This window comes from Colias philodice, chromosome 21 (assembly GCF_061535455.1).
Source record: "Colias philodice isolate Cphi_HAF_F1 chromosome 21, ilColPhil1 Martin Lab GWU primary, whole genome shotgun sequence".
NCBI classification, from domain to species: domain Eukaryota; kingdom Metazoa; phylum Arthropoda; class Insecta; order Lepidoptera; family Pieridae; genus Colias; species Colias philodice.
Window position 1 is genome coordinate 3,139,780 of NC_143106.1, and position 24,283 is coordinate 3,164,062.

General features: G+C 31.1%; 3 protein-coding genes across 3 annotated transcripts; all 3 read right to left on the reverse strand.

The window, feature by feature from the left end:
* Positions 1-464: 464 nt before the first annotated feature.
* On the reverse strand, positions 465-6,536 carry LOC149478754 (aldo-keto reductase AKR2E4-like). The gene is made up of 7 exons (XM_089708398.1): positions 6,343-6,536; positions 6,031-6,123; positions 5,299-5,463; positions 3,221-3,337; positions 2,656-2,823; positions 1,031-1,237; positions 465-705 (listed from the first exon to the last, which is right to left on the reverse strand). The coding sequence occupies exons 1-7, from the start codon at positions 6,400-6,402 to the stop codon at positions 517-519; spliced, it is 999 nt and encodes a 332-aa protein (XP_089564524.1). The 5' UTR covers positions 6,403-6,536; the 3' UTR covers positions 465-516.
* A 2,032-nt stretch (positions 6,537-8,568) lies between these two features.
* On the reverse strand, positions 8,569-11,672 carry LOC149478755 (aldo-keto reductase AKR2E4-like). The gene is made up of 7 exons (XM_089708399.1): positions 11,615-11,672; positions 11,421-11,504; positions 10,892-11,047; positions 10,417-10,533; positions 9,807-9,974; positions 9,244-9,444; positions 8,569-8,866 (listed from the first exon to the last, which is right to left on the reverse strand). Exons 1-7 carry the CDS (start codon positions 11,666-11,668, stop codon positions 8,678-8,680), a joined length of 969 nt encoding a protein of 322 aa, XP_089564525.1. The 5' UTR covers positions 11,669-11,672; the 3' UTR covers positions 8,569-8,677.
* Positions 11,673-12,737: 1,065 nt separating this feature from the next.
* On the reverse strand, positions 12,738-20,514 carry LOC149478756 (aldo-keto reductase AKR2E4-like). Its single transcript, XM_089708404.1, has 7 exons — positions 20,424-20,514; positions 17,347-17,442; positions 16,153-16,323; positions 15,701-15,817; positions 15,005-15,172; positions 13,839-14,039; positions 12,738-12,960 (listed from the first exon to the last, which is right to left on the reverse strand). The coding sequence occupies exons 1-7, from the start codon at positions 20,460-20,462 to the stop codon at positions 12,772-12,774; spliced, it is 981 nt and encodes a 326-aa protein (XP_089564530.1). The 5' UTR covers positions 20,463-20,514; the 3' UTR covers positions 12,738-12,771.
* Between the last annotated feature and the right edge of the window lie 3,769 nt (positions 20,515-24,283).

Here is a 24,283-nt window from a genome sequence, read left to right on the forward strand (position 1 = left end):
TAATTTGCTATAAGACTTGTGTTTACTAGTTTAAGACAATAAATGGTTGTATTCAAGTTTAAATTGTATAATCCCGTAAGATTAGTGTTTATGTTACAATACATTGTATGAGATGTATGTTGATATAAATAAAAACAAAAATCATTTGTAAGAAAACTGAATGTTTAATTATTTATCAAAATAATCATCAAGTGTAAATCACATGATTTATCAAAATAATCACGCACATACTTTAAATTTGACTTTGTGAAACTACTCTAAATCAAGCTTTAGTAAAAACTATTGATTCTATTTATTTTTTTATTGCATGTGCTTGTAACTATTATTTGGAATAATGGAATATGCTGAACAATTTCATAGATAACCCTGATATCAAATTCTGAAGATTTTAGTAAATAAAAAAAATGTGTAAATTTTATAATTATTTTAGAGATCCATATAGGAGTAAAACACTACTAATGCATATATATAAATGTTTAATCATGATCAATTTATTACATTTTCCGTATCAAAAGCCTATGGTGTATAAATACCATAATACAGATGGTGTCTATACAATGCTAATGTGAACACTTTCCCATCAACATCCATTTCATTGATCCTGGCTATGTCGTTATCTGTGAGACTGAAATCGAATATATTTATATTTTCCTTCAAATGCTCTGGATTTTGCGTCCTTGTTATTGGAATGCAGCCGCGGTCAACCTGAAAATTCAAAATATATCTGTATATCTTAAATGAAGATAAGAGAGATTGTTAAGACTCGGGCTTCACTTCAGGTAATTATTTGCTACTATATCCTTCAGGTAAGTAATAAGGCATTTAAATAAATCTACTAATTTCATAGTCATGAATTAAAAAATCATCACAAAGAGACAGCTAAGTATGCTAAGCTAAGTATAATATTAGTTAAGCAAAAGCATGTAGGCTTATTATAGGTACACTGTAAATTGATCTGCCAAACTGAATAAAGTTTATCGAATGAATAAAATATGAATCGTTCAATAAGTATATACCCCAAAACATTTACCTGATACCGAAGAATGACTTGAATCACAGTTTTCCCATACTTTTGAGCAATGCCAACTAAAACTGTATCATTTATCGACGGCCCAATTGGTTCTTCCTGTCCACGGCCTCGAGGGACCAGGAATCCCATGGGAGAATATATCATAACAACAATGCCTTTTTGTTGGCAATATGCCACTAAAGGTATGTTGGGAAAAGATGGATTTCCCTGAAAATATGAATTGGTATGAATTGAAGATAATATAATATGTATGTAGATTGTAACTTGTAAGTATGCATAAATGCACGTCTTGATGCATTTACACCAAACGAGTGAGTGCTCATTCTTACCCCACTATGTCAAATTATTTTAGCGTAAACAGGCGTAGAGCATTATTTCAACTAGTTCTTAGTGCGTTCGAAGAGATTCTATGCAATTTTTTAATCTTAATCCTACTAATATTATAAATGCGAAAGTTTGTATGGATGTTTGTTACTCTTTCACGTAAAAACTACTGAACCGATTACAATGAAATTTAGCAGAAATCACTATCAGATATGAAATTGAATGGTTTTTAGCCATGGCTGGTAACTGGTTGTTGTGATCATAATATGAATTTGCAGCTGTCTCTCAATGCAGGGCGTAAACTGTTTGGAAATGAGAGTTCATAATACGGCCCCAGAACCCTATAGCCTACCCATAGTGTGTAATGAAAATAATGTGATTAAGTATTCACAATTAATATGTTTAATGTTTATAGAAGAAAGTTATCACCAGTCATGAATATAAATTGCATTATATTTATTAGAATTACTGCGACATCCGCTATTATTCTAAAGCACCTTATAAAAAAGAAAATAGGTACTTATATGTTTTTAATTGTGTTGAAATTTTACTTTAATAATAATTAAGTAATGAAGTTGATATGCAGAGGACAAAATCTTATCTACCGATTAGATTATTTGCATTTATATGCAGTTTTATAAAAAAGAAAGATAATATACGTATTAATCAATAATATGATACAAATCATGTTCTCCTAAGATACCCATATCACTTATTAATATCAAAAACAGTTTTGGATACATTCTAAGACCAACCATATAATATGGAAGCGACTTTGTTATACTATGTAGTGATCTATAATGGGCGCTCTACGCAATGGGCAGCGTTGGCCCAACAAATGAGCCTCGATGTTTATAATCTTCTTTATATATATATAAAATTCTCGTGTCACAATGTGAGTCTGCATACTCCTCCGAAACGGGTGGACCGATTCTCATGAAATTTTCTGTGCATATCGGGTAAGTCTGAGAATCGGCCAACATCTATTTTTCATATGTACCACGGGCGAAGCCGGGGCGGACCGCTAGTCTTATATATAAAATTCTCGTGTCACAATGTTAGTCTGCATACTCCTCCGAAACGGGTGGACCGATTCTCATGAAATTTTCTGTGCATATCCGGTAAGTCTGAGAATCAGCCAACATCTATTTTTCATATGTACCACGGGCGAAGCCGGGGCGGACCGCTAGTAAACATCTACAATGACGGCCGGTCGTAGACATTTAGGCCTCCTACACTATCTTGATTGCCCAACGCTGCACATTGTGTAAATGGCCCATATATACATTACCTATACAAACCTCTATTTGATTAACAGCAGGAACTATGTTTCCATACGCTATAATTCTATTAATCTGCCTACTGTTAAAATTGGATACACCAATGGATTTCGCCAAACCCAGTTTTTTCGCTTCTTCCATTCCCTGCCAAGTTTCTAAATAATCCGTACAAAGAAATGTGCCATTTTCCTGGAAATAATTGTATAGGTTTTACTCTAACTGATTCAGCAATGTCCGAAAGTAGATAAAGACGTGTTTCAGGAATATGATTGCATATTAATTTCTTTATATTTTATAAATTATGCATTACAATATGATAGATTATTTAAATGATTACTTAACACACAGGTAAACAACACTTATTATTCGAAAATATCTATAAACAGCGAATACTTAAGCACACACACACCTGCCGCAGGGGCAATACTGGTTGCATTAAAAGGCCAAAGAGGCCAATTTAAAAATTGCCACTGCTCGTCAAGTGCTGCTTTTTAATTTTAAATTACGAGTTTTTTTTTATTAAAAAATACAATAAAAAATTCACCCTTGACAAATGTTATCGAGCTATAAAAACTAAAAAACTTACAGATACAGCCATCGGAGAGTGAATAAGGTAGAGATCGACGTAATCCAAACCGAGCCTTTGCAGCGACTCCTTAAGTGCCGGCACCACTTGGTCTCGTGCATGTCTGGTACCCCATAACTAGAATAATATAATAATTAATGTCCAGGTTATTTTTTAAATTTTCATTGGTTTTCACATGGCAGGCACCGCTTCAAACAAAAAAAAGAATTATCTACATCGGATCACACCACAGAACATATAAAAGAGGTTAGAAAGGCATTGTAGGCGGGGCAGACGCGCCAAGGATATGAGCACTGCTCACATCATCATCATGCGTATGATTCGTTCCATTTTAAATCGCGTGATCGCGCGGCGCTATGATTGGCTAGATTTGAAATTGCAAATATTATGTGCGTAAGCGGACTTGCGCGGACTTGGCCACACCCACAGGCGACACCGGTTCTTATAGGAACGGCGAATTATTGCCATTCTAACCTCTTTTATATGTTCTGTGGATCACACAGTCAAAAGTACGCTAGTGAAAAAGAGTTGAATTGAGAACCGCCTCCATTTTTTGAAATATGTTAATAATTTGTGAAGACACGAAAATGTATATGTCGTGGTCATATCGTAGATTTGCTCATTTCATGATATGATCGATCATTTCGTGAAATGGTCGCATTTCATGAAATGCTCGAATGTCTATTGGCCACATCATGATGTGGTTTGGGCAGATCAATGATAAGAAATCGTTTCTCGATATGGCCAACTAAACGCGCGGTTTTTTCATGAAATGATCAAAATTATTTGATCATATCGTAAAATAGTTACATTAATTATTGGTAGAGGCGCTGCAAGCGCTGTGTTTATGTGATAAGATGGCGGCCGCTGGCGAAAATTTAATTATTCGCAGTTTAAAACTTCATAGTTCATTTTATTACAATAATATGAAGAAAGTCATAGCAAATAATTTACAACGAAGAGGTTCGAGTACTATGGAAAATGCGGATATCTTATATTGAGGAAAAAATGCGTCTAAAATCCTTTACATAAATATATTTATATTTTATATATCCTATGTTATTATAATTGTTCCTTTTTTAAAAAGCGATTCGCTTCTGGCACTCGCCGGCCGCTACCGCGGCACGCTCGCTTTGCTCGCTCGGCTCGTGCGTTCTTTATTAAAGTCTAACCTAACCTAACCTAAATGTTTTCTATTGCAAAAACCATTCGCTTCTGGCATTCGCCGGCCACTGCCGTGGCACTAACTTATGTGACAATAAACAAGTTCTAAAAATATTCAGAATTTTTTAATGTTTTATGGACTTTATATATTTTATACGATCTGGCCAAATGTGGATGACCATATCGTGAAACGTTTACGATTTAACGATCTGACCAAACCATGTTGGCCATTTCATGAAATGCGACCATTTCGTGAAATGGCCACTCATATCATGAAATGATCAAATCTACGATATGACCACGACATATATAAAGATTGTCTGGAATAGCAATGGAACATTTTTAGCTGCTTTATACCTGGATACCAAGTTTATTAACTTACATATTATTATCATATTGAAGTTTATTTCCTACTTTATACTCTGTCCCTGTACTAATACGATAGATACGTTGCCTACCTATGAAATTTGAATAAAAAATATTTTTTTATATACCTATTTGTATGAAATTCAATAATTGTCATGATCACAAAAAAATATTATAAAAACAACAATTTCAATGCAAATTACATGACGCTCTATGTTGATAATAAACACGTGATACCTACACCTATATCAAGAGTGGTGAAACTTTTATTTATTTTTAGGAATAAGTAAGTAGGTACTTAGGTCTTAAAGTAAAAGAATTAGATTTAACTTAAACAAAAAGAAATGAATTGTTATTTATTTGCCAATTACGCAACTGGACAAAATATAAATGAGACCAATCGGAAGATCTTTCAAATATAAAAAAATCATCAAAATCAGTTCACCCAGTTGAAAACTCCAAGGTAACACACCCAAAAAAAACAGTCGAATTGAGAGCCTCCTCCTTTTTGCAAAAAAATAGAACATAATAATAATGCATTAACTTACCTTAGTGCTTACAAAGATTTCCTCCCGAGTGACGACTTTTCTCTGAATGAGATCAGCAATAGCAGCGCCTACATCTTCTTCGTTATCATAGTAAGCTGCTGTGTCGATAAATCTCAAGCCTGATTCCACAGCACGTATTACTGATTGACGTCCCACTTCTCCTTTCTACGAGAAATAGAGTAAGAAAAATCGTTTTCAGAAATTTTTATAGTAACACTAGCTGTGCCCTGCGGTTTTATCCGCAGTGCTCCACTCCTGCTGGTCTTAGCGTGATAATATATGTATAAAACCTATAGCCTTCCTCGACAAATGGGCTATCTAACACTGAAAGAATTTTTCAAATCGGACCAGTTGTTCCTGAGATTAGTGCGTTCAAACAAACAAACAAACAAACTCTTCAGCTTTATAATATTAGTATAGATTATAACGTTTTCTAACAGTTTCACTAACAGCAGTAGCGAAATAAGAAAAATTTACAGTGAAAATTATATAAAAAATGGATTTTCATACATATTTCATACATAAATTTCTATATTTGTAAGCTAAATTGAAGAAAACATCTTGAGGAGACCGACATGCCGAAGAATCAAGAGTTCGACGACATGTGACATCCACCGACCTGCACTTGGTCAGCGTGATGGATCACGGCCTGTGCCCTCATGGCTCGTGTCCCAGCAGTAACGTGTATGGGCCGATGATGATGAAGCTAAATTATAAATTCTTATAACTTACTAAAAGATAGGTTCCAAAAGACATCGTCGGTAGTTTGTTGCCATCGTTCAAGCTTAGAAATGGGATGCTGGGGCCTTGCTTCATACAATGAATCTAAAAAAATTATTGTAAACAAAGATATAAACAAAGAAATGTATCTAATTTTCTTTTACATACGTCTCGTTTTTTAATATACCTAAATCCCCTTCCTTGAATTATATTTATTCTCTATCTTTATTCATATATTATATTTGAAAATATATTCGTATATTCATATATTCGATACCAAATTATATTATAACCTTATTATAACATTATAAATAAGTTTCTCACCGATTCAAATAGAAGAAATAATTGCACTAAGAAAATCATATTGAATTTCAAGTAATGCATGATGAAATATTTTTTGTTATCCGCTAAACTTCATTACTTTTCACTTTAAAATTTATTTATTTATATTTAAATAAATATGGAAGATAATTGTACACACAAGTGGTTGTTTTGTGCAATCTAAAACAACTTCATTCTTACAAGTTGTATATCGTTTTTATATTCGTTATCAACCATTTTTGAAAGATAGGCTTGTGCCACAACCAACGCCTCGAATATACCTATCTATGGTTTTTAGGTTGGTATGATGTTTCTACGCTGCGTCGATTCTTCAAGGCTTCACTTTAAACTCAAACATACTATCAAACTCAAACATATATATTTTCTCAAATTATAGAATATGTATTTTTTCTACTAAAACATTTCAAAAGACCTTTAATTTATAAAATTCAATTCTTCAGATGGTTTTCTCACAATTTTAAGGTATAGATTGATTTTAACAACATAAATGTACAAAATATCTCTCTGCATTTTGTTTTATAAATGAATACTGATACCTAATACCAATTAATATTAGCATTTTTTTACCCTTTCTTAGTATGTTTAAATATTATCTTTTCTGAAGCACTGAAATATTACCAATTTTGGGGCGTTTAAAAATTCCTCGCTAAACACCTTTTTATTTATTTATTTATTTATTAATACTTTATTGCTCTTAGAATCATTACAATAATACTTAATCTAAGGATACATTACAACAATTGGCGGTCTTATCGCTATTCAGCGATTTCTTCCAGACTTTTTACTTTATTAGTAAAAATAAATTGCTGCAATAAAGTGGTTTTTCATGTCCATATACTTTATATTAATGAACATTCATTCATTTTATCTTTTTGATAATACAACTGTTGCTATTTGCATCATAATTACCTCGAATAAAATGTATTTGTATTAATAACTTTTTGCATATTAATGATAATTTGTCTACCGCTTATTACAAATACGGTAAGTATTAGACAATAACTATTTATATTAACTTATTTTAAAATACTAGTTTTTAATGCGTGAAAGATTCCCTTATTAAAAATCTAACTCCTATATTATCTTCTTATATATAAAAATGAATCGCAAAATGTGTTGGTAAGCGCATAACTCGAGAACGGCTGAACCGATTTCGATAATTCTTTTTTTATTATATTCCTTGAAGTACGAGGATGGTCCTTATGTAGAGAAAACGTAAATATGTACCACGGGCGAAGCCGGGGGGGACCGCTAGTTTATAATAAAAATATTGACGAGCTATCCCAAAAAAATAATGTCGTCGAAAATATGACATTTTTATGGTTTTTAAAGTATTTTACCTTGCGCGATTTAGATAAATTTATCGCAATGGATAGTGGATCACTTTCAACATTTATATTAGCTATCCACGCATAGTGAGATTTCTGGAATAAAAACTATCTTAATAATATATGTCCTTTCTCAGATATAAAAATATTTTCGTACCAAATAACATTCAAATCAGTTCAGTGATGGAGTGAAGAAGAGACAGACAGTAAAAGTTACTTTCACATTTATGTTTATTTTATTTTTGTAGAGTACTTAAAACAAAATCATCATTGTAAATAGATAGATTATTGTTTCATATTTACGTTAACACAATTACATCATAATAGTGTCATACCATAATGCTTATTTAAAAATTTCACTACCACTTATAATGAATGATTTATACTGCATGCTACAAAACAGAGCTCTACATGGGGAATAAAAGTGTATTTTTCTGTAAAGGTCTTTGTCGTATCGGTCTATTACGATATCATCCAAATCAATACCTTTCAAAAATATGCAATAGGTATAATTTAGAGGCGGAAAACTAAGGGTAATTAAATTAACCTTTATATTATTAAAATTAAAAATACTCTTTAAGTACACAAGTTCACAAAAAATATGCTTCTCTCTGTCTCTACCATTTGCTACATTTTTGTTTTAAAGTTAAAACATAATGCTCCTATTAATATTTTAAATGAAAATAGACTTCTTGAATAGAATAAGACTATCATAATTGTCATTCAGTTCTTATTCAATTTTAAATCTAATCATTCTCACCAATGTAGTTGAAAATTTGAGTATAAGTATTATTACTATTTAGGCTAAGTAAAATAATATAAAATAGGATATATGGAAATGTGTATATATATATATAAATAGGAAATTAAACAAAGCGCGCAAAATAAAACAACTCGTTTAATCAACAAAAACAATTTTTCAAATTTAAACTTTTATCAAAGTAATAATGCAAATGCATAATTTAAAGCCTAAAAAAATTATACCAAATCTATGGTTTATAAAAACTATAGAAAATATGTGGTTTATATCTAGCCAATGGATGAACTTTGGTATACACATCATATTCGTTGATCCTGTAAATATCTTTCTGAGATACATTGAAATCGAAAACATTTATATTTTCTTGTATGTGGCTTTTATTTTGAGATCTTACTATTGGAATTAGGCCTCGGTCAATCTGAAAAAAATAAAATTAAAATGCTATTTAAAAGAGAAATATCATAAAACGAATCTCTTAGATACTATATTTTCTTATTCCAAAAGAAGTTTTAAGTAGATAAATTACTAAATACACCATACAACATAAAACATACTGGGGGAAATTAAAAAAGAGTTTTGTAGAGATTTTTGTAAAAGTACGAAAGTTACATGCTGACTTCGTAAAACTTAACTTATGTTCATCAAAAATAATAAGTTAAATGATAGGTATCATACTGATAAAAAACAAGATAAAACTGTTATTATTTCGACTACCTAAGTTTCGGGGAATAAATACTACCAATAACATCGTTATCATAATATGTATTACCATGGCTCTAGTATTTATATACTAACCGAATATCTTAGAACCACTTGAATAGACGTCTTATTATATTTCTTAGCCATCCCCACTAATACAGGGTCATCCATAGACGGTGGAAGGTCTTCAATAAAGTCCCTCGGTGCAACGTGACCCAAAGAAGTATATGCCATCACATTGATGCCATGTTGCTGGCAGTAGGAAACTAGTGGCATATTGGCGTATGTTGGATTTACCTGGAACAATTCTTATTTTATATACTTTTCAGTATTAGGGAATTTTATAGCTTGAAATTAAAAAAAAAACAATGTGGAAGTCAAATTTCTAAAATAAGAGCTATCTCTACTATGTAGTAGTTATTTACTCACTCTTGTTAGTTTAATGATACAAGTAGGTATTTACTGTTGTAGACGTATTTCGTTACTTTATAAATATTACTCACATCAGTTTATTTAGTTAACACTGGCAATATAATCATTAAAACTATATAATTTTTTTTCTTCATATACCTACAAATTTAAAATATTATAGTACCTAATGTTTTTATAATATTTAAAATTTATGTGTAATTAATTATTAATTCTCTATCTTTACAAACCTCTATTTCGTTAACAGCAGGTACCACATTACAGTTTGACAAAATTCGGTTAATCTGTCTGCTGTTGAAATTTGAAATACCAATCGATTTAGCCAACTTCAAGCTCTTTGCTTCTTCCATACCTTTCCATACTTCTACGTAGTCAGTACATAGAAATTCACCACTCCCCTGACAAAATAATAGAAATGGTATTATAGGGTAGATTTATATATTATTAAGCTGAAAAGTTTGTTTGTTTGTTTGAACGCGCTAATCTCAGCAACTACAACAAAATTCTTTCAGTGTTAGATAATTTATCGAGGATTCATCACGCTAATACTAACAGGAGCGGGGCACAGCTAGTTTCAAATATTTTCATACAAAGTCAAATAATTATATCCATAAAGGTTAAGCACACTATATTTCACAAGGCTTCACCAGGATTAGCTTTACTAATTTTAATTTGATCACAGTGAATTATTGCGATATTTTAGAAGCATTCGGTATTTTTTGTAGCTGTTTTACTGATGTAGTAGGTACCTTGTGTCATACAGTATAGTAATATATCATCTGTGTTTGATATAAGTAGGTAATTAAATACATGCATTCCCTACAATATTTATTACGATACCGTTTCAGCCATCGGACTGTGAATCAAATAGAGATCGACGTAGTCCAAGCCAAGTCTTTGTAAAGAACCCTTCAGTTCTGGCACCACTTCATCCCGACTATTGTTCGTATTTAAGAGCTGGAAATTAATAATAATAATAAAAAGACGTGTGGCACTCGGGGACTGCCGCGGTAAAGCTATTACTAAAGCTATTACTATAGCTACTACTATAGCTTAATAAATTACATTATGTTTTGCTTTAAATTGTGATTTCATTTGCAAATCCATTTTATAAGCAGAAGAGGGAACTACTGCTTCGTATTGAAAAGTTATTCTTGTGTTGAATGCTTCTTTTATTGAGGACGAATTTGTCAAATCGTTTGTCTCGAAATTGAGGAGTACGTTCAACCAAAACTAGTGGAACATCTATGAAAAATTGGGGTCAGCTATTTTAATTTTATTTTATTACAAGCCCCCAAATTACTTGCATACTCACTTTAGTCGTAATAAAAATGTCCTCTCGTTTTATAACACCCCGATGTATAAGATCAGCAATTCCTTTACCGACTTCTGCTTCATTTTCATACATTTTAGCTGTATCTATGTGTCGGAAACCAGCCTCTACTGCCCATACTATATGTTCACGGGTTGTCTACAAATTGATGAACGAAATTTTGTATAGATTCCTTCATAGTCTATTAAGTTATGATTTTGTTTGGCATTAAGTAAAGCCGCACCCATTAAAAATAGCATATTATTTGACTTTAGAAAGGTCCACACAGAGCGAGCATCCTCGCGAAGCAGCTGTGTCTGTATGGGCATGTCTACGCTAAGAAGAAGGGTAGGCTAAGAAAATAGTGGCACACGTGAATCGGCCAAGGCATCGTCAACAACAACAAGAATCGCGAGCTGATTCGCGCAACAATTACTTCGCGAGGCTGCTCGCTCTGTATGGACCTGCCAACAGGTTTTATAATTATGTTCTTATTTATCATTTAGTACAAAATATCCATATAAAATCTTACCTTCGTGTCAGTTCCATAGGCAATTGTTGGTATTAAGTTGCCATCGTTCAGCATTCTATACCTATTTTCTTTATATGAATGTACCTTTAAAATAGTAGGTATTTAATAATAATTTTACAAAAATCTTTATGTTTTGAATAAAAATTAAAATATACAATTTTAGTATACTGAATACTTTTGTATAGCATACTTACCCATGTTACGCCTAATAATAAAATTAAAACTGTTTTAATGTACGTCATTTTCATTGAAAATAACTATTGAAATAAATAAAATTCACAAAAATAACCTGTTTAATATATAATGGGAGCGTTATGATAAAAAAATTGAAATCAAGCATTCTCTATCACTTTAATGTATCAACTTTTTATGAGTATTATAAAATGAATATTAAAAACGGAGTTCCTTTTTATATTTTCCAGGCTAGGAAATTATTGTTTGATGAACAATCATGTGCATTTTAGGAAAAGTCAGCATTATCAGACTTGATGCCAAATATATTTTATGACCTAAGGCCTAGCCTATTTCAAAAAATACCTAGGTATAGGACTTCATTTGAAAAATACGATTGCTTGAAAACCATTTATTGCTTCACTTTGATCATTACTACCTAAATATTAATATTCGGAGGGCACAACGAATTTTGAGAAAATTAAAATATGAAAATCATATTTCCACCCAAAATAAATCAGTAAGGAGTAACCAGTACAACTACTGGATAGGTCCTTTTTCGCTTTTCTGATGTTTAAAATAATTTAAATTTCACGTCCAAAATGTTGGATAAGCTATTATTGATGTAATCTCCAAAATCGATTGATGGCGGTGAGCGACGTGCCGGTATTTAAATTTTAATCAAAATATTAACGAAAACAATTTTCTTTTAATAGATACCATTATCTTAAGTAGCATTTCAATGACGCACTCTAATTAACATCACATAATAATAAACTATAGCTATAGAGTCGTTGATAGAGATAGCAATTAATGAGGTACCTAATAATAATTATAAATCATCGACTAATATAGACTTAAAAAATGATATAAGACAGTAATAAAAACAGTCGGTTTTATTTCGGCGTTTCAGTCTTTTCAGGACGTCCATTGTTTGACATAGGTTTCACAGTCTGTGGTTTCACCCAAAGTCAGTTTTGTCTAATGTTCACAATTTGTATGCTATTAAACAAAATGTTTTTTATTCTTGATACTTGTAACTAAGTGAATGTTAATCGGTAATAATGATATTAGAATTTAGTATTTGCTCAACTAAGTAACTGGAAAAATATATTTTTCAGTTCACGTCTTAAAAAAACCAACTCATAAAAAAATAATATCTTTATTATCTATTTCATAATTAATATTCCCCGAACGGGTAATAGGGGGATGCTTTCCAGTCGTCTATTTTAATGACTCGAACGTTTTTGTTGAATTTGTTGATTGTGGCCACTTCATCTTTGGTCAGGCTGAAGTCAAATAAGTCGATGTTCTGCGCAATACGCTGCTGGTTCGTGGACTTCGGAATCGGGATAATTCCTCTGTCGATCTGAAAATGATATGAAATATAAGAATTAATTATCTACTATAACTCAAAAAATTGTGAAAAATAAATAAATTTTGACGCTTCTGACATTATGTATTTCCAAAATGCACAAGATAAAAAGTAAAACAACTAAAACCCAACTACGACAAAAAACGACGCTGAAAAAGTATAAAACAAAAGTTAAATTGATGAACTAATAAAGAAGCTATGAACGAAAAGATGTGAATTATATGCAATCAGCCCATGAATACAGGTAAAGTCACAAGCAAATGCTAGTAATATATATATATTCAAAATGTGCAAGTAAAAAGCTTTCAAATGATACCAAACACGGCATATTTATCTTAACTTTATTTTTTTACTCTGTATGTTTTGTCCGCTAGAGGGCGCCACATTAGATTTTGTGAAACCCCATATAGCCTATAACCAGCGGACAATTAAGACGCTTCTAATGATATGTCATTTGTCGAATTCTGATAAGTAGTTTAGAAGTTACGAGGGAACAGATGAACATACATACATACATACATACATATATACATACATACATACATACATACATACATACATACATAGCCTGTCAAAATCATAACCCTCCTTTTGCTTTGCCGTAGTCGGGTAAAAATTAATCTGTACATTAATCTCGTGATTATTATTTAGGTACGCAGCTATTCTTAGTGGAAATGGAGAAAAATACAGTTTTAATTTGAGTCAAATTAATGTAGGTACCTATAAGACACTATTGCAATAACCCTACATAGATTATAGGCTCTAGTTATTTTTTAAACATTTGTCCAGTTGACTATCGAATTTTATATGTGATTAACCGTTCTTAATATCATGAAATTCGATTGCGTATAAAATTATTAATAGTTACTTACCAAATAACGCAGCGCAATTTGCGAGGTAGTTTTCCCATACTTCTTTGCCATTTTCACTAACGTGGGATCATCAGCCCTTGGTGGAGGAGCATTGTCAGATTTCCGGGACACAAGGAATCCGAAGGGACTGTAGCCCATTGGTACTATGCGAAGGCTTTGTAAATACGATATTAAGTCTATTTGAGTGAGCGTGGGATTTACCTGGAAAAAGGGTTTTTAGATAATATGTTTCTAGCAAATGAAGAATGTAAGTATATTGATTGTAACTAAAATTATACCTAGGTAATGAAAAATGTAGTTGTGATTATCAAACAGCTGTGTGAAAATCAGGGGATAAATTATACTTTTAGTGACTGAATTCGAATCCATATCTATACTTATAATAAATCTGTAGAGAGGCCAATTCTGTACATGAAATATATTTAAAAAAAAACTATGAAGGGGTGATAAGGGATCGCTACTTATGCCAAAAATGCAATCAGTAAAATTTTTATCTGTCTGTCTGTCTGTCTGTCTGTCTGTCTGTCTGTATATTCGTTATAGAAACAAAAACTACACGACGGATTTTAACGAAATTTGGCACAATTATTCTTCATACTCCTGGGCAGGTTATAGTAAAAGAATCATGTAAATCGGTGTAGAAACACCAAAGTTATACATGAAATACGCTATAAGTCATCGCGCGTGAATTACATGCCATAAGGATTATTTTTGTGTATCAGTTGCCGCGTTCGACGCGCTTCGCGGCGGGAGCTATAAAAAGGCGGCGGGTCCGCACCCGTTTCGCGTTGTCACGGCATCACGTGTGAACGGCTGAACCGATTTCGATAATTCTTTTCTATTATATTCCTTGAAGTACGAGGATGGTTCTTATGTAGAGAAAACGTAAATATGTACCACGGGCGAAGCCGGGGCGGACCGCTAGTATTCTAATAAAATTATAACCTCCTCCTTTTACCATAATTTAAGTCGGTTTAAAAGAAATTCGAATTGGAATAAAATGGCCATATATACAAAAGTTACTACAAATAACATAGGTAAGTATTTTTAAGTTTTACATATTTACTTCGTGAAAATGTAAAGGTTGTATTAATAAATAAAGTGTGTACATATTTATAAGACTTTTGTTATTTTTAATCATCATTTAATAATTTATAATCTCTTACCTCAATTTCATTAACAGCAGGCCAGATCTTGGAATTTTTGACGATTCGGTCAATTTGCGACGCATTGAAGTTGGAAACTCCAATAGATTTAGCGAGACCGAGTTGCTTGGCTTGTTCCATTCCCTTCCAGGTGTCCAAGTAGTCTACATCGTCTAATGTGTCATCTTCCTATTGGGAAAAATGATTTGGTATTCATGTTTAGATATCAGTTTTACAACTTGTAGGATATAAATCAAAATAGTATGGAGACTACAGATAATACAGTAATCTATTGTTACAGGAGAAAAAAAACTGATCTCTTGACTTGTTCAAAAATATTCTATGAATGTGTGCTAATTAATCTCTTTATTTGCCAATTTTACAGCATTTTTTTCATAATATCTAGGTTTCAAAGTGACTTATAAAAAATTAAGATAGCCATATATTACCAGCCAGGCTTATAACTGTAACATACAGACACAGACTCGTTAATTTAAAAATATTAAATATTATAATTAAATATTGAAGCAAATCATATCGTCGAGTTCTTAACTATCAAAGGCAGTTAGAAAAACAGCCTCTAGTCTTGTAATCTCAATCTCAACAAAACATAAGTTCCAAATGAAAATTTCACCCAGCGATTTCATTCGTAATGATGATTGCATTCAAAGAAATGTATTGATATCCGCTTCGAATGTAATGATGATGGATACTTACTTTAGTGGAAACGGGAAAGTGAATGAGGTACAAGTCGACGTAATCTAAACCAAGATTCTTGAGCGATTCCCTCAACGCGGGGACCACTTGCTCGGTGCGGTGTTTGTCGTTCCAAAGCTGAAATTATATTAAAATTATAAGGAAAAATACATTCATTTATAGATATTTCGTTAGATTATTAATATGGATTCTATTACATGAAAACATTTTTGTATATTAAAAAATCAACGATCTTTTTTTTCTATTTGCCATAAACATTATTTTAGATAAATTAATTTAAAATATTACATCAAAATTACAGGAGTACTATTTTCTATATTTTGGTCACATATAGTCAAAGTATTAGTTACGAATTGCATAATTATCTACACTATCAATGCAACTTGATCTAATAATACCATCACCAAGATTCCAAGCAAAACCAACCAGAATACACAAACTCATCAACATACCTTAGTCGTTATAAAGAGTTCTTCTCTAGTCACCAATTTGTCAGCAATTGCTTTAGCAATACCCTCTCCCACTTGTTCCTCATCAAAGTAAATAGCAGCTGTATCTATATGTCTGTACCCAGCTTGGATAGCCCAGTATACAGCTTGTCGAACTTGGTCTACGGATTCCGACTGTAAATGATTTTATAATTATTTCAATTGTTATTTTTCTGTATTTTGACGATTTAAATGCGCTTCTAAACGAAGCCTAGTTGACTCAATAAATGTTTCAATTTGAAAATAACCGTCTCATATCAATAAAATTTACGACGTTGTTGAAGAGCCTAGGTTCTTAATGAAAGAGCTGATTATGCTAGTTAGCTGCGACACACAATAAAAATAAATAAGGTACTATTTAATTTCAATTCCGTCGTTTTTAATAACTAAAAATACTAAATAAATAATTTTCTATATTTTATATAAACGAGTAATGTAAGAACAATATTTAATATTTATATCGTGCGTATTCAATATAATTTATCAATTAGGTACATGTCTAAAATTATTGCTCTCATCTTTTTTCTACGAAACTTTATGTGTTCCCGGTTCCGTAATTTCTAATTAACTTTAAAACAATATCCGGCATGCAAAAAATATTATTTAAAATAAATATTTGAACACGCAATACACTCATACGATATTCTTGAGCAAATAAAATAGGTTCAACGACACTAAAACAAACTAAATTTATCGCTACATACGAAAAATCACACTTCTATTGAAATAAAGCCGCTCTTTTATCTTTACTAAAATGTCTCTATATACAAAATTCTCATGCCAAAGCATGTGATTTAATGCATTACTCCTGAAAAACGGCATGACCTTTTTTATGAAATTTAATTTGTATATTCAATTGTTTGATAGGTTATAAGATAATTTTGTACCCCTAAACAAAAAGTCACTGATAGAATAACGGCCGATTTAGAAAAATTTACATGTAAATACAAATTCAAATTCAAATATATTTATTTGCTCGTATATGGTTCATAAGGGTGTTCCGTGTTACACAAAAATTTTTTTTTATCGCATATATACTGCCATTTTAAATGGCGTGCAAAAATATACAAATTAATACAGTCAAGTTATAAAATACATTAATAAACAATTACAACAACAATTACACATAAAATTACAATTAAATTAAATTACAATTACCTCTTTAGCTGTGCCCCTCCCTGTTCCTAACGCAACCACAGGAATTTTGTTTCCATCATTTAGTTGCACGGTGGGTGCTAATACTGCTGTAGAAATCTGCAAAAACATAAATATATTCATATTGTTAATCTATTCACATTACGCAAAGAAAACTGCTTATTTATGTGAAATCATTAGTTTTCTCGTAACGTTTATCGTTATTTATACTGTTGGTTGTAATTGCAATTCATGCAAAGAAAGCAAAATCATCACAGAAAGCACAATCATGTAGAAAATAGATACTTTTTAAAGTCTACGAAAAAAACACTCAATCTATTTCAGATCAAACATTCTGAATGATTAAATTTTTGTTTCTTTATTTGATACAGTTCAAAACATATCTATACTAATATTATAAACTTGAAAAGTTTGTTTGTTTGTTTGAACGCGCTAATCTCAAGAACTATGGTCCGATTTGAAAAATTCTTTCGATGTTGGATAGCCCATTTATCGAGGAATTTATCATCAAGCTAAGACCAACAGAAACGGAGACACGCGAGTGAATCCGCGGAGCGCAGCGAGTGAGATATATTTTCGTGTAATATAGGTAAGTAGGTACCTAAGTCTAAATCGTATCATTGCATGTCTAAACATCTAAAACGAATTCATGAATAACTAAATATTCACTTATCTTTACATCTAAAATCGTACGTACTTATTTAATCAAACTGAATGAACTAAGCATTGTTCTTATTATGTTAATCTATAGATATTTCCTTGAATTCATAAGCATAATTGAGGTAAATATAGATACAATGTGCGTGATACAAAATTCTTTGTTCCATATCATGCGATAAAATGCGTTTACTAAATGGTAATAAAGTTATTAAATGGATATAACATTTCAGGGAATTGACAATTATTATTTTAAACTGTTCAATCAAGTTTGAGTAATCTACTGAATAATGAACTAAAAAACCTCTCGATTGATTTTATACCTAACTAGTAAACCGGGCGAACTCCGTTTCGCCACCAGAGACACCTTTTCCACCACCACCAATAATTATGATGCAAAAAAACATGTGGTCTTTATAAAAATACCATATAATTATGTGTGACTCAATAAAACAATTGTAGTCTATACTCAATCGTTTCATAGTTGCATAATTATTATTCCATTCTTATTTCTTGATACTTTTAATCTATAATAATTCTTAATTATTGTCATTCTCGCAAAGGTAATCTCCTCCTTATAAACTTAAAAAATATCTTATAGATTTATTTAGTAGAATGGTATTTATATAGTTTGTAACATACATAGAGTCACAGTATTACAATCCCTAAATATTGTTATACCTACTGTGATAGAGTCCTGTAATTTTTTTCACCACGCTTTTATCGATTCGCTAATGCGGCCATCAACTAATTATTATTTTAGTACAGGTATATGATCAAGAATTGCTGTTAAAATATTAACATTAACAACTACTAAAAATATAATTTATTAGTATCTTAATAGCGCTATAAAATCGTAACGACCAAACAAAAAAAAACTTACCTAATTTACATTTTTCAAACCAAAACATGAAAATTGAAGATTCATCTCTAACATGACCAAGGTACAATAAATCTCATTAGCAAATGAACTCGTTTGCCTTTCGCATCGACTTTGAATAATATTCGCAAATGTCATTGCCGTTGCACTAATAAGATTTCATATAGGTATCTAGGCTTCTTCAAAATATAGCATAAAATATAGAACCTAAGTTTTTTCACTAGCTCATGTTTTGCAAGTCCAAAAAAATCATATAAACAACATCAAAAGGTAGACGAATTCAAACCAGCTTCTGATTCTGTCAATAAAAACCCTATACGTTCAACTGAAATAAATTGTGGCTAATCTTCCACATTTCGATGCCGCTCCCGGAGCGTAAATAACATAATTAATAATTATACAATTGTACATACAGTACCTACACCTTTTTTTTTTACTTTTATTATCATTGCTCACAACACGCATAGTTATCTCAGCAAAAAACCTCATCCAAAGGCATCTTCTAATGCAGATAAATCTTGTAAACCTGTTATACTATAATAGTTATATGTTCACGAAGCAGTCAATGACTTGCATACGAACTATTTTCCCATACAAAGATTAAATTTATGCTTGTGCAATCCACTCGTTGACACGATTGGCCTCAATTAAGGCATTCATATAAAATTCGAAATTATATTTATTGTATACTAGCGGTCCGCCCCGGCTTCGCCCGTGGTACATAATATTTACGTTTTCTCTACATAAGAACCATCCTCGTACTTCAAGGAATATAATAAAAAAAGAATTATCGAAATCGGTTCAGCCGTTCTCGAGTTATGCGCTTACCAACACATTTTGCGATTCATTTTTATATATAAGATAAAGTAAAAAGTAAAAACCTTTAAATAAATAAAAATAAAAAACTGACTTCAACCTTGATGTTCAGACTAAGGATATCTTATTTTTGGTCTGACTTCATGTCTGAGATTATTCAAAGCATCTCAAATAGCTACAAAACTGTTTTATTTTTGTCAATATTCTGAGTTATATTTTTTGGAATTGTAACATAATTCTTAAATACATAATTCAATTACCAAAAAATAACGGTGCAATCAACACATTAAAAGTTAAATCGAACTGACTTATATCGACAGGTCAAATGCCACGGATTTTTATCATTTTCTCAATTATCTAATAAGTTATAATTATAATATAATTTACATCATTGCAATAGAGTCTCGTTGATATGAGTATGATAAAAGAATTGCTGATTTTTTCTTTCAAATAGAAACAGTGGGGACACAAGTAAAGTTTAGAAATTTTACGAAACGACCATGTTGTAACAGCCCATAAAAAGTTCCGAAAAACGTAAATTATAAATTTCACCGTTATTGCTAAAGAATTTCCTTCCAATCAAAGTTACGGTTAATTTTCTTAACCAGTTTAAAATTATTTGCATTCATAGTCACCTACCTATCCTCCCATATAACACTTAAATATGTATAGCTGAAAAGCGGCAAAATTTAGCTGCAAATAAATAAAAAAATAGCTTAAAACTTACGTGAAACAATAACACAAAAGCTGCCAAAGTAGGATACATCTCGATAGATGTAACGCTCTGTACCTACTGGCCACTAACTGGCGTATATCTCGTATATAACGAGTTAGGCAAGTCCAAGGACAGTATATTGTTTACTATGTAGAGATTATTAAACCCAGTTTGTTTACATTGGACAAAAACGCTTAGGATGAGAGCGGTTTTTAATTTTACGCGGACAACGGACCACAGGAAAATTATCATCTATGATTTTAAAAGGTGTGCCCAAAACGAAGATATTCACAATTTATAGTAAGTATTTTTTCTGTCCTCAGTTAGTTAGATAATAAGAAATTTAAAAAAAAAATCGTAGCTATATCAAGTATAGGCATCACCAAATATCTATCTAAAAAGTTCAAAACTTATTTATTTATTTATTTATGAATACTTTATTGCTCTTAGAATTATTACAATAATACTTAATCTAAGAATACATTAAAACAATTGGCGGTCTTATCGCTATGCAGCGATTTCTTCCAGACAACCGGACGTACGGAGAGAAATTAAATTAGAGGAAAGGTGAAGGGTAGAGCATAAAATATATAAATTTATAAAAGAAATAAAACAAATAAATATAAGACTAAACAAATTACCTGCGTATAGATATATCCATAAGTATAATATATAATAGATACAATATATAGGTATTCACAATCAAATAAGAATATGTTACATAACAATAATATAATATTCATACATATAATATAAATAAATTATAAGTACAGCGAGAGAAATGATAATCACGCACCAATGCTTTAAAACTTGATAAGGATTGTGCATTCTTTATATGTATAGGTAAAAGCATTCCACAATTTGATTGCCTGAACGGTAAATGAAGTGTCATAGAAGCTGGTGTTGTGTTGTGGCGTGATGTGTGATGTGTTATTATTCGGAGCATTTCAGTCTCTAAACACAAATTTTTCTGTCAAATATTTCGGCATTTTCGGGAAAAACAGTACCTGATAAAGAAGATGTAGCACATGAGCATCCCGGCGAAATTGGATCGGTAGCCATTTGAGTTGAGACCGAAACTCGGATACATGGTCATATTTCCGTAGACCAAAATTAATATGAATCGTATACAGAGATTTTGAAACTTATAAATGATAACAAAAAATGCAGAATTATGAATTAATTACGTATTAAATCAACGGTTATTTTATAATCTTCTTTGTAATTATTACTTTAGTTGTTTTTTTGATACCTATACGTCTGTGTTGTTACTTTTTTTAAAGTACAACTACATTTACATAAGCTATACTTTTATGTAGGTTTTTTGTACATCTTCTCTATATATAGGTACCTACATAGAATTCTCGTGTTCAATGTTAGTTTCCATCCTCCTCCAAAATGGCAGGACCGATTCTCTTGAGTGTGATCATTTTGTGTGCCTATTGGGTAAATCTGAGAATCAACCAACATCTATTTTTCATACCCCTAAGTTTTAGTAACTACGAGTAGTAAGGCAGGCAACGTTTTCTCGTTGCCGGGATAGTAATTAATATAATCATTTGCCAAAATGCAAAATAAAATTCTTATACAACACGTAAACTTTGAAGCATCAGTGATCAAATGAATCCAAGTATCTAAACAAGGGGAAAACCCATATAAACTTAAGTAGATTTAAAACCCAGTCAATTTATAATTTTATAAAGGTCAAATATGTATAGACGCGATAATTAAAGATGATTTAAATTGTTTATATAATATTATTGAGGTTATTTACCTTGTCCTGTTATAGTTAGGTAGGAATAAAAGGAGCTTCGTAGAAAAATATAATAAAATTATTATAAATATACGTTATATACCTACAATCAGAACTCAGAACTTTTCCATGAAAATTATAAGATTCAGATTAATAGCTGATAGTAATTTAATTTTTAACCTTTTTATCTTTAGCTTTTTATAAATAAAACTGACGCGTAAAGAATCCTTAGGTAGTAGAGGACAAAACTTATAAATATACACACAAAATTAAAATATGATAGAGTAGATGCAATGTTGTGATTTCTATATTTATTTAAAAATTACCACTACAACCCGGCTTCGTTTTGACCTAGTTTTAGATGACTTTCACCTACGTACTCGATACCAAATTGAGTATTCAATAATTCAATTGACTTTTACCGCCAAATACGATGTCACATAAAAATATATAGATAATTACAATATTTAATTGCATAGCTAGTAGCGTTTTTATATTCAAATTATTTTATTACATGGCCTTGTTGTACACAGTTAAAATAATGATAATCTTCCGCAATACATACCTATGCAAATTTTAAGCAAAGATTTTAGTGTATGAAAAATATTTTTGATACTAAAATTAAAGTATAATATGTTCTTCGTAAATTAGCTTCATTGTAGAATGTAGAGTATGTAAAAATATTTATTAATTATCCATTGTAATCAACTATCTTCAAGTAGCGTATTATTTTCACAGGGATTTTTTACTTATATATGTGTGTGCATTTAAGAAATCCATACTAGGTAACAAATAATTATTAACTAATTGTATTTTAACAAATCCCTAATAATGTGTTGTAGAGAAATTTATAATTATATAAGCTCGTAAAGCAAAAATACAGATGAAGTAGCTCTTCTATTCCTAGTCAAGAAAATTGTATATAAATAGTTACTATTAAAGTACTTTCAATGAAAGCCTTACCCTCCTGACGCATTCGGGTAAAAAGTGGGTTAAGCTATGCAAATCTCAACACGTACATACATACAAACAAGATCAAGGTTGCAAGTTAATGACTGGTGACATTCGAAATGGCAATTTCCCCGGAAATGTAAATACAATACTATTGTGTACCTACTACATATTAAGTCTAACCTTAATCGTGTAATCTCCATTTGCAGCAGCATTGTAATTTTTATGCACTACTTTTGTGATATAAAAATACTGGCTACAGTTGTTTGTCGGTTTATGTGTGCCTGTTATGTTTAGATGATATTAGATATGTAATTTGATACGATAACGCAAACCGATTAGAGGAAAAATGTGTGATTTTCCAAAATTCTCCTAAACTTTGAGGTCACCGCCATTTACTTTTTTCTGTAATAATAATATGCAAGTAACGGTGTTTGGTTTGAGGTTTCGATAGAACTTGCAAAAAGTATGAACTAATCAATAATTATAACTATGAAAGTTGATGTTTTTAGTCATCAGATTGACACAGATTTTCTATAGAATTAAATATGGAATTGATAATGTTTAAGCCGCACTGCCTGTTGCGTAAAGACGCACACAATATGCTTATTATAATATACCTATGTATGTATTTACATATTATAATAATGTCTTTACCAAATGAAAAGACATTATTATGTGGAGAAAATTACCGCTAGATAGCATAAGTTAACGAAAGCTTTAAGTTTATAGTATAAGCTTTTTTTAATAGTTTTAAGCTTTCGTTAACTTATGCTATCTAGCGGTTAGTCTAAAACTATTTAAGCTTTCGTTAACTTATGCTATCTAGCGGTTAGTCTAAAACTATTTAAGCTTTCGTTAACTTAAATTAACAACTTGTGCACTTGAAACCGCTTTAAAGGTCTCAAGCTACAACCGTCACAGAATCATTTTTTTGCATTTTTTTAGACCTAGTTAATATTATCACGAATACACGAAACAAGAGTGATATAGAGTCTATGATATAATAATATACTAACAAGGCGTCTACAATTTTTTAAGTTATCAATATAGCAAAATATCTTTCAGTCTACAATATATTTCAATTACCTTTTATTAATTATATATTATTTATCCAATTTTCTTAAATACTTCCTTCTGGCTTCTACAGTTCTACTATCTTAAATCT

Bases quoted from the DNA above. Each gene is read 5' to 3' on its own strand.
- LOC149478754 (XM_089708398.1), bottom strand. From the start codon at position 6,402: ATGCATTACTTGAAATTCAATATGATTTTCTTAGTGCAATTATTTCTT. The intron at 6,124-6,342 runs GTGAGAAACTTA...TAATTTTTTTAG, and splicing joins TATTTCTTCTATTTGAATCG to ATTCATTGTATGAAGCAAGG. The intron at 1,238-2,655 runs GTTTGTATAGGT...TCATATTTTCAG, and splicing joins CTGCTGTTAATCAAATAGAG to GGAAATCCATCTTTTCCCAA.
- LOC149478755 (XM_089708399.1), bottom strand. From the start codon at position 11,668: ATGAAAATGACGTACATTAAAACAGTTTTAATTTTATTATTAGGCGTA. The intron at 11,505-11,614 runs GTAAGTATGCTA...ACTATTTTAAAG, and splicing joins TATTATTAGGCGTAACATGG to GTACATTCATATAAAGAAAA. The intron at 9,445-9,806 runs GTTTGTAAAGAT...GAATTGTTCCAG, and splicing joins CTGCTGTTAACGAAATAGAG to GTAAATCCAACATACGCCAA.
- LOC149478756 (XM_089708404.1), bottom strand. From the start codon at position 20,462: ATGTATCCTACTTTGGCAGCTTTTGTGTTATTGTTTCAC. The intron at 16,324-17,346 runs GTAATTGTAATT...AATCATTTACAG, and splicing joins GGAGGGGCACAGCTAAAGAG to TCGGAATCCGTAGACCAAGT. The intron at 15,173-15,700 runs GTAAGTATCCAT...TTTTCCCAATAG, and splicing joins ACTTTCCCGTTTCCACTAAA to GAAGATGACACATTAGACGA.